The 8,643-nt window shown below is 52.8% G+C and overlaps 1 protein-coding gene across 3 annotated transcripts; it reads right to left on the bottom strand.

Annotated features, from left to right (window-relative positions):
- Positions 1-1,200: 1,200 nt before the first annotated feature.
- Tspo (translocator protein) lies at positions 1,201-8,022 on the bottom strand. Of its 3 annotated transcripts, none has more exons than XM_027396129.2 (4): positions 7,889-8,022; positions 3,390-3,600; positions 2,621-2,759; positions 1,201-1,633 (listed from the first exon to the last, which is right to left on the bottom strand). In XM_027396129.2, the coding sequence occupies exons 2-4, from the start codon at positions 3,569-3,571 to the stop codon at positions 1,445-1,447; spliced, it is 510 nt and encodes a 169-aa protein (XP_027251930.1). In that variant the 5' UTR covers positions 3,572-3,600; positions 7,889-8,022; the 3' UTR covers positions 1,201-1,444. The 3 variants fall into 3 exon arrangements, with proteins under 3 accessions (XP_027251930.1, XP_027251928.1, XP_027251929.1); XM_027396127.2 differs by lacking the exon at positions 7,889-8,022 and adding an exon at positions 7,734-7,803; XM_027396128.2 differs by lacking the exon at positions 7,889-8,022 and adding an exon at positions 7,583-7,709.
- Positions 8,023-8,643: the final 621 nt, after the last annotated feature.

Raw genomic sequence — 8,643 nt, 5'->3', positions numbered from 1 at the left:
ATCAGGTAAAGGTACCTGCTGCCAAACCTGAAGACCTCTCTAGGACCTAATGGTGGAAAGAACCAACTCCCATGGATTGTTTTCTGACCTCCAGGTGTACACCATGGTACATGTGAGTAGGTGTATGTGTATGTACACACAAAAATATAATTTAAAAATTTTCCAAAGCAGTTGGGTTCTCTCCCCCCCCCCCCCCACATGCTCCAGTTGGCACAGTGACACTCAGGCTTGGCCATCAGCCAGAGACATCCACACCCTGACCACTTTCTCTGTTTAAAGGGTCATCGAAAACAATACATGCCCACCTTGGGCATGTGGAGTTGGCTGGAGAATCCAGGCAGCCATAGCAGTGCTGCAGATGAAGGAAGCAGGAACTCTGGAGGCCCCACTCAGGCTCCAGGGAGATGCCAATTGCTGACCACAAACCGAAGTCTACCAACCTTCTCTTATCCTACATCAGCATGGCTTCCCTGCTGATAAGTGGCCACCCAGCCCCTTTGTAGTCAGGTGGCTGGAGACATAAGCATGAAGGTTTGAGGCCTCTATTGCAGGAAGAAACACAGACCAGAGTGATTTAAACCAGCAGATACAGTGTGTCCTTCTCATTAAAGGCAGCAGAAAGCTACTGTGGCAACAGCTGATGACGTCATAGAAGAGCGGGTGCCTCTCGTGGTGTACAGGGGAAGCACATATGTAGATGGCAGATGACCCCATTTGAGCAGAATTGCTTTGTAGCTGGCAGGTACCATGCTATGGAGCACTGCTGGGGCTGGATGACCTGTATGTATGACAGTGAAAGCGCTGCCAAGGAGGAGCCCCTCCAAGTCTCAGGTGCATTGTTCCTAAAAGTGTCTGGCATGGGTGCCCTGCAGGGACCATATATATCCATGAGACATGGAAGCAGGATGGAGGCTGAGGTACTGCCTGCATGAAAGGCACCTTGTCCTGTCTCCCAAATGCTGTCTAAGGAGATTATAGGTCACCCAAATGGAACCCTGGGTATGGGTAGGTGACAGCTGCTGGTCCTAGAACTTAACATCCTCTTCTGCCAGTTGGGGTTTGTGAGCCACACCATAGGTGTAGAAGCTGGTTGATACAGCCCAGACAGGCCCAGCCTCAGCAGGAGAGCCATGCTGCATGGCCATAGCCTCTGCTGTCCCTCAGACCAGCTGCCCCACAATGTACACAGTCTACTACACATGAAGTTAAAGACTTTATTTAGCTTTAAAAGCCCCATGTTCTTAGGGCATGCCTGGAGCAGTGCAGAAAGGCAGGTACAAGTGTCCCTGGATGGGACTTGGCACTGACCACCTTGACCTGTCTGGTGGCTCCCTGGGCCTTCAAGACCCAGGTAGACCAGCGGGCCCAGTGGTCATGAAAGCATGATGCCCACCATCCATGGTGCTTGGCTGGCAGTGCTGTGGTCCTGATGGACAAGGTGCGCTCACTCTGGGAACCGTGAGCCACCTCGATGGCCAGGGTTATCACGCCATACATAGTAGTTTAGCATGGTCGCAAAGGCCAGCCAGGCCAGGTAAGGGTAGAGCAGGCGGGCAGCTGGTGGACTCACTCGGTGCCAGGCTAGGGTTGTGGCTGTTGCTACCCCACTGACGAGCAGAAGGTCTGCCAAGGCCTGCAGAGACAGGAGATGGGGAGGCTAAGTCCCTGCTGGGTCTAGAAGTTGGAGATCTCAATTAGCCCTACTGTACCCCTGAGGTGTGATGGCTGCCCCTTCTCTCTGTTTTCAGCCTCAGTTTCCTTGCCTGTAAGACACTGCCTGATTGTGCCATGTATGGAGACAGTCCCAAGGGGACACAGCATGCTGAAGAGTAAAGCAGCAGCTGGAAGGCCTCTGACCTGAAGATACAACATTGTCAAGTACTGACCCAAGAGGCCAGTGTGAGGGATCAAGCTGCTGTGGTGTGCACACTATGTGGTCTTAGCTGACTTTGAACTAGCTTTGTAAACCAGGCTGTCAGACTTAAAGCAATCCTCTTGCCTCTCCTGGAACTACAGGCCAGGCATGTATCACAAAACCTGAACAAGAACATTTATAAGGAGTGGTTTTGTCCCCATGTGTCAGCACGCACAGCACCAGATGTAATGCTGGTGTCTCATGTCATGGCTTCTATACCCAAGATCACAGCCCCACCCACTTCAACCTGGCCCTCTGAACCTTCTTCATGGAGGGAAGGTGGACTGAGGCTGTGTTAGTACACAGGTCACTGTCACCTAGGCTGGCCTAGCCCTATCCTGGGCTCAACTGATCCTCCCACCTCAACCTCCAGAGAGCTGGGATTCCAGGAACCCCACTGTACCTGACTCATGAAACTTCTTTTTGGGGGTGGTGGGGGGGGGGGTTGAGGCAGGGTTTCTCTTGGCTTTGGAGCTATCCTGGAACTAGCTCTTGTAGACCAGGCTGGTCTCAAACTCACAGAGATCCACCTGCCTCTGCCTCCCGAGTGCTGGGATTAAAGGCATGTGCCACCACCGCCCGGCCCTCATGGAACTTCTAAAGGGGCTACAAACCACAGGCCTCCCCCTCACCTGGGATTCAATTTCACCTGCTCTCCCAGAGCAATCACCAATGACCCAAGGATCAAGCTTTGGCCATACTTACCCAGCCCATCTGCCGGGCACCAAAGAAGATGGGGGGCCATGCCCAGTTCAGAGCCAGCTGACCAGTGTAGAGACCCAAAGGGACCACAGCCTCTTCTGTGAAGCCTCCCAGCTCTTTCCAGACCATGTAGGAGCCATAACTGAAACAGACAATGGGTCAGGACATCACAGGGCAAGAGTGCTACCCTCCCAAGACCACTCAGTGACGGCTCAGGTATGCCCTGCCACTGACTTCTATATGATTCAGAGAAGCTGCTTGCCCTCTCTGGACCTTGGTTTCTTCTAAGATTGCTATGGAGATTAAGATTGCTATGGAGATTTGAATTGAGACCCTGAGTCAGTGTGTGGTTACAGGATGAAGGATGAAGGTAAGGGACAAGCAAGTAGCAGCTTAGTCATGCAGGCTCTTGGGGCCTTGAGGCAATGACTGCAGAGGACTTCTGGGAATGAACCACACCAGGCTCTGGTGTTGTACAGACAAACAAAATGATGTGGCTGCCACCTGTTTGTCTAGTCACATGTTGCTGTTGTCCACAGTAACCTTTATACATGGGGAAGCCTCAGTAGTGTGAAACCAGGCAGGGTTCCCAGAGGCAAGCAGGAAAAAGTTCAATCTTGCAATGCATGGGTTGGCAGCCTCGCCAACCTCCCTTTCCCAAGAGGGAAATGATGCTGTTCTGTCCTGGGGCCTCCCTCTGCTCGGGTGCCCAATACCTAGCTTGATTCCATGGGGAACAGGACACTGCAAAGTGGCACCTGCAACCACCTACCCCATGGCTGAATAAAGCGTGCCCCAGATAGGAGCCAGTGTCCAGCGAGGTGGATGCCAGGAGGGTTTCTGCAGGCTAGCATACCAGCGGAGGCCCTCACCGCGCACAAAGTAGGCGCCCATGAAGCCCCCCAGGCTGGGTGCCAGAGTGAGGCCCACAGCGGGCACCCAGGATGGAGCCATAGCTACTGCAACTGATGTTCTGTTAAGATCTGAAAGAGAACACAACAGGGCAGGTGAGAGAAGTTCTAAAGAACCATGGGAAGCAGCCCAGAATTGCCTTCAGCATCTCTGAAGTCCTGTCCCTCAGAATCAACCAGCCCACCTATTCCTGATGGGCCACAGGATCTCAGAGTCCATACTCCACATTCATACCCTGGCCCAGAGATGTCCCCAACACTCTAGACCAGGCTCTGTCTTGTTCACAAAGCTACACTCACATGGACACACAAGAAAACATTTAAGGCTGGGTCCATGTCTTACAGCTGGTCTCAGGCCCTCTGCAGCCAATTTCTGGGCTAGAGTCAAGACCCTGTGAGCTAGAGAATGGGGGGCCCTAGTGTGGAAGTCCAGGGCCCCCTCTGCCTCTGCTTGCTAAGGTAGTACTAAGCGGTCAGTACCCTGACTCGGACTCAGTTTCCCCATCAAAAAATGGTTCCCAAGAGCAGTCAACACTGACAGTAGCTGGAGAATCAGGGGGTGTCTGCTTGCATTAGACAAACTATGCTGGGAAAGTGGTTCAGTTGGTCAAGCATGTGCTGTACAGAGTGTGAAAAGTGGAGTTTGGATCCCAATACCCATATGAATGCTGGGTGGGTATGGTGATCCACACATAATCCCAGCGCTGTGGAGGTAGAAATGGAATTCCCAGAACAAGGCAACCAGACTAGCTGGAATTGGCAACCTCTGTGTTCAGCAAAAGATTGTACCTCAGCAAATCAAGTGTACAGCTATTGAGGAAGACAATGTCAACCTCTGGCCTCACTCCCATACACAAACGTGCATCACACACACACACACACACACACACACACACACACACAGAGAGAGAGAGAGAGAGAGGGGGGGGGACAACTTCTCACATACATATCCTATGGGCTGGAGATACAGCTCAGTGGCAGGTAGCCTGCAGTGGTTTAAATAAGAACATCCCCCATAGGCTTAGATATTTGAATATTTGGCTTTTGGTTGATGGTGCTGTTTGGGGAGGCTTAGGAGATGTGGCCTTGCTGGAGGAAGTACATCACCAAAAGCCTCTCCTACTTCCATGTGCTTTCTCTGCCCCATGCTTTTGTTCAAAGATGTGAGCCCTCAGCTTCCTGCTCCTTCTACAACGCCTGACTGCTACCATGCCTCCCCACCAGGATGGACTCTTATCTCTCTTATAAGCCAAATAACTTGCCTTGGCGATGGTGTTTTATCACAGCAACAGAAAAGTAACTAATACTGTGCCCAACAACAGGGGAGTCTCAAACAGTCCCTACATCAAGCTTCAGAGGACTTTCATTTGTTCATTTGTTTTTAAATGCCAGGGATCCAAGCCAGAGCCTCTCTTTGGGCTTACAAAGATACTCACTAAGTAGCCCAGACTACCCTCAACCTGATAGTAGTCCTTCTGCCTTAACTTCCCAAGGGTTTAGATTACAGGCAAGTACCACCACCACCACCAGTAGCAGCAAGTTTCATTAGCTGAGGTGAAACTCCCCAAATTTAAACAGACAATCTGCCTGGCCAACACCAAGTTCCAAGAATGTCCATCTCCCACAAAGAAACCAATGCCTGCTGGCAGTCTTTCCTTGCTCCAAGCCATCCCTGCCCATCCCCGCAACCAGGAACCACCACCCCTCCAGATCCCCAGTACCTTCTATGAACATTCTCTACCAGGTCAGAGCCTGTGTAGCTGCCTTCCTTCCTGATAACTCCGCCTTAGAGGATGCCAGCCTTAACCCCCCACCCATCCATCCCTGCAGCAGCACCTCTTCCCTCCTTCCCTCTCTGCAGTCTCTGCAGGCAAAAGTGCTCCTGTGACAGAGCCTCTCGTGCAGGGGCAGGAGTGGGGGGTGGGCAACAACAACAGGCCCATACTCTATGCCCAGGAAGTCCCCAAACAGCCTAACAGGATTGACCAATGTCTCTATTGATGGGTTTCAGAGTCAGTCAAGTCTTCCATTTATATATAAAGGGTGGTGTCTATCTCAAGGACATACCATGAGGACAGGATCTGGGGACAGAACACTGAACCCCAGTATCCTGCTGCCACCCTCTAACTGTCCCCAAAATGCCAGGCTGTGTTTATACTCTGCTGCACTGAGATCAGCATGAGTATTCTCATCCAAGCAACCCTATTCTCATCCAAGGTCACAAAACAGTGCAGTCGCCCACCCCACTTGAGACTGCAGGAGAAAGTTGGGCCAAGGACCTTGGAGACTGCCCAGTTTCTGAATCACCCTCCTGGAGGGGTGACAGACAGGGGTGGAGCCCATAAAGCTGAGTCACCCTGGGCTAGGCTGAGCTGGGTAGGAGATCAGCCCAGGGTGGAGTCCTGGAGTCCTGGAGGGTATAGAGGACCAGGGCAGGAATACTCAGAGTGGCAAAGCTCAACCCTTTATTTCAGTCTCTTTCAGAAGGCACATAACATCCAAAGCTTCACCCTGCCACCACCAGCTTGCCAGGGAACCTTGGGATGATCCAGGAAGGAAGATGCGACACCTAGATTTCCCCAGAAAACTCCACTGTGGTTATCTGTATGGGGACCACTCAATGCTTCCTCTAGGGGAAGAGGTAGCCACCTCTCCACTTCTAGAGAATCTTGGACAGAGGATGGAAATAGAGAGCAGACCATGGTTGTAAGCCTTCTCCACTTTTGCTACTCCAGGACTCCTGGGAAGAAACCAAGGCATCACTCACTGTTCAGTGGCCCAGGGCTTTTCCTTCATCCTGTCAAAGTTCTCTGTATTCCTCACAGTGGCCACAAAGCAGGGGTCAGCCACCTCTCTCTGATCCACACAATCTGCTCAGTACCCAATGGGGGCATATTGCTAGTGCCACTTTCCAGGTGAAGAAACTGAGGCCCAAGACATTGTAGACCATTCCAGGTCTGTGTCTCTAAAGGTCACAATGACACACAGCCACTCTAGAATAGCACTGCTTGGGATATAGCACCCTGGGCAAGAATCAGGCCCACAGGCTGACACTACTCTTTTCCCAGTGTCAGAAAGGTTTCAGGCCAGCAGCACCACCCTCTCCATCCTTGGTGCCATCATTCCATGGAGCCTCCCGCCCCATCTCTTCATAGGACAACCAGAGAGGATGCCTGAGCCCTCCCGCACCGAGGCTGGAGTCAGCAGCCTCCAGAGTGTTTCACTCCTGGCTAGTCAACCCCAGACCTTCTTCTACTCAGTGTCCCAGTCTGTGAAGCTGGGGCACCTGTTGCTCTGGGGCCTCCCTAGAGACTATGACCCAGAAACAGAAGGGAGCCAGCGTTCTTCCTTCCACTGCCTGAAGCTCCTCCCCATCCTTGAGCTTTCCTTCCAGCCATCCACTGCTGTCCCGAGGAGTTTTAGGGCTTTTTATTCTTAATGAGCCTGGAAATCCTCGTTATATCTTTTACCAGCCTTTCTCGTTCTGAAAGTAACCACAGTGCCAGCAACAGGTCGGTTAGGACCGGCAGGAACTGGTCATCTTGAGGCCTAGGGTATGGGGAAATGGCGTTGCCGAGTGGCAACTTTTTCAAACAAAGCAGGCTTTCAGGCGCCGCTTGCACAACTCCTAACAAGGGGACCGCGAACAGAAGAAGCTGAAAAGTCCGATCAGGAAAAAACTGAAGGACAAAGTAAAAAGCAATCCTGCTGTCTGTCGGTCCCATCCCTCAGGAACCCACTGTCAGGAGTTTCTGAACCCCAGCGCGTCTCAGTCCAGTCATGGCCAGGCACAGATGTGCAAACGCAGTGCCTGAGTGCTCACTTCACTGCGCAGGAGAGGCGGCCACACCGTGTGTAGGGGAAGCAGGCTTTGGCATCAGAAAGCCGGAGCGCAAGTCCTGACTTCCACACACTGCTAGTGTGAACCTTTACACAACTTCCGTTTCCCACGGATCCCAGTGTTCCCTTGCAAGGGAGGCAGGATTGCCAGCAGCGAGAGGCCCCCTCCCTTCTGCGCCCAGATGCCGCCAGCAGCAATCTACCAGGTCCCCACCGAGGTGCAGGACCTTGGTCGCTGTCCCCAGGGTGCCAACCACCCTGAGCTGTACACTCTCTCAAGAGGAGTTCCTCCCGCTCGGTGCCGGCCTCAGTTTCCCTTTTGTCTCCCCGCTGTCGGGGTCTCACCCATCCGTAGCCCCACTCACGCAGTTGCTGGCAGCTCCGCGAAGGACACTGTGCACAGAGGTGGTGGCCGCTGACCCCGCCCCCCCGCCCCGCCCCTCCCGTCCCCGCGCCACACCCGGAGGCACCCTAGCTTCCCATACCCGCCCTCTGCCAGGCATCCCTCTCTTTTTCTCACCCCATGGAGGGCCTGGACACAGAGGGGAGAGATTCCTGCTCTGGGAGTCGCCAGCAGGCCATTGTTCTGCAATGTCAGGATGTGGAGGCACGTGTTTGTAATCCCACCACCTGAGGCTGAGACAAGAGGATGACAGTGAGCTATTAGCCAGTCTGGGCTGCTTATTATGATTTATTCTTTTTCGACTGTGCCTGGCTGAATTCTACCTATCACCTTATTCTGATTTTTTTTTTTTTTTAATGAGGGACTGGGGATATAGTTCCGTGGTGGAGTGCTTTCTTTGCACGCACTGGCCCCTGAGTTCAATCCTTAGCACCATCCAAAACAAAAGAAAACAAACCACTTTCTGCCCCTTGTGGTAATAAAGCCCTAGGCACTATGCCTGGCCACACCCACTCGCTGGCAGCCCTCACCCTCTTCCTGTGAGTCAATTAGAGAAGGCTGGCTGGCCAACGAGCCCCACAGGGATCCGCCTGTTTCAACCTTCGGGGCCCTGGGCTTATAACTGTGCACCAGCGTTTTAAACACAGGTTCTGGGAATGAATCTCAGATCCAGGTGGTTACAAGGTGAGCATGTGACCCACTAAGACACCATCCCAGTCCTTGGCCTCTTGTTCTTAAACAGCAGCACAACAGAAGGGGTGGTTGTGACATCTCTCAGCACACCCCTGTTCTCTTGCCAATCCCTGTGGCTTTGACTGTGCATGCCTCGGGCATGCCCGTCACCTTTCAGTCTCTCTGTGCCCCTCTGGGAT

Source organism: Cricetulus griseus, chromosome 2, assembly GCF_003668045.3.
Source record: "Cricetulus griseus strain 17A/GY chromosome 2, alternate assembly CriGri-PICRH-1.0, whole genome shotgun sequence".
Taxonomy (NCBI): Eukaryota; Metazoa; Chordata; class Mammalia; order Rodentia; family Cricetidae; genus Cricetulus; species Cricetulus griseus.
This window is presented reverse-complemented; position numbering and strand designations above follow the sequence as displayed.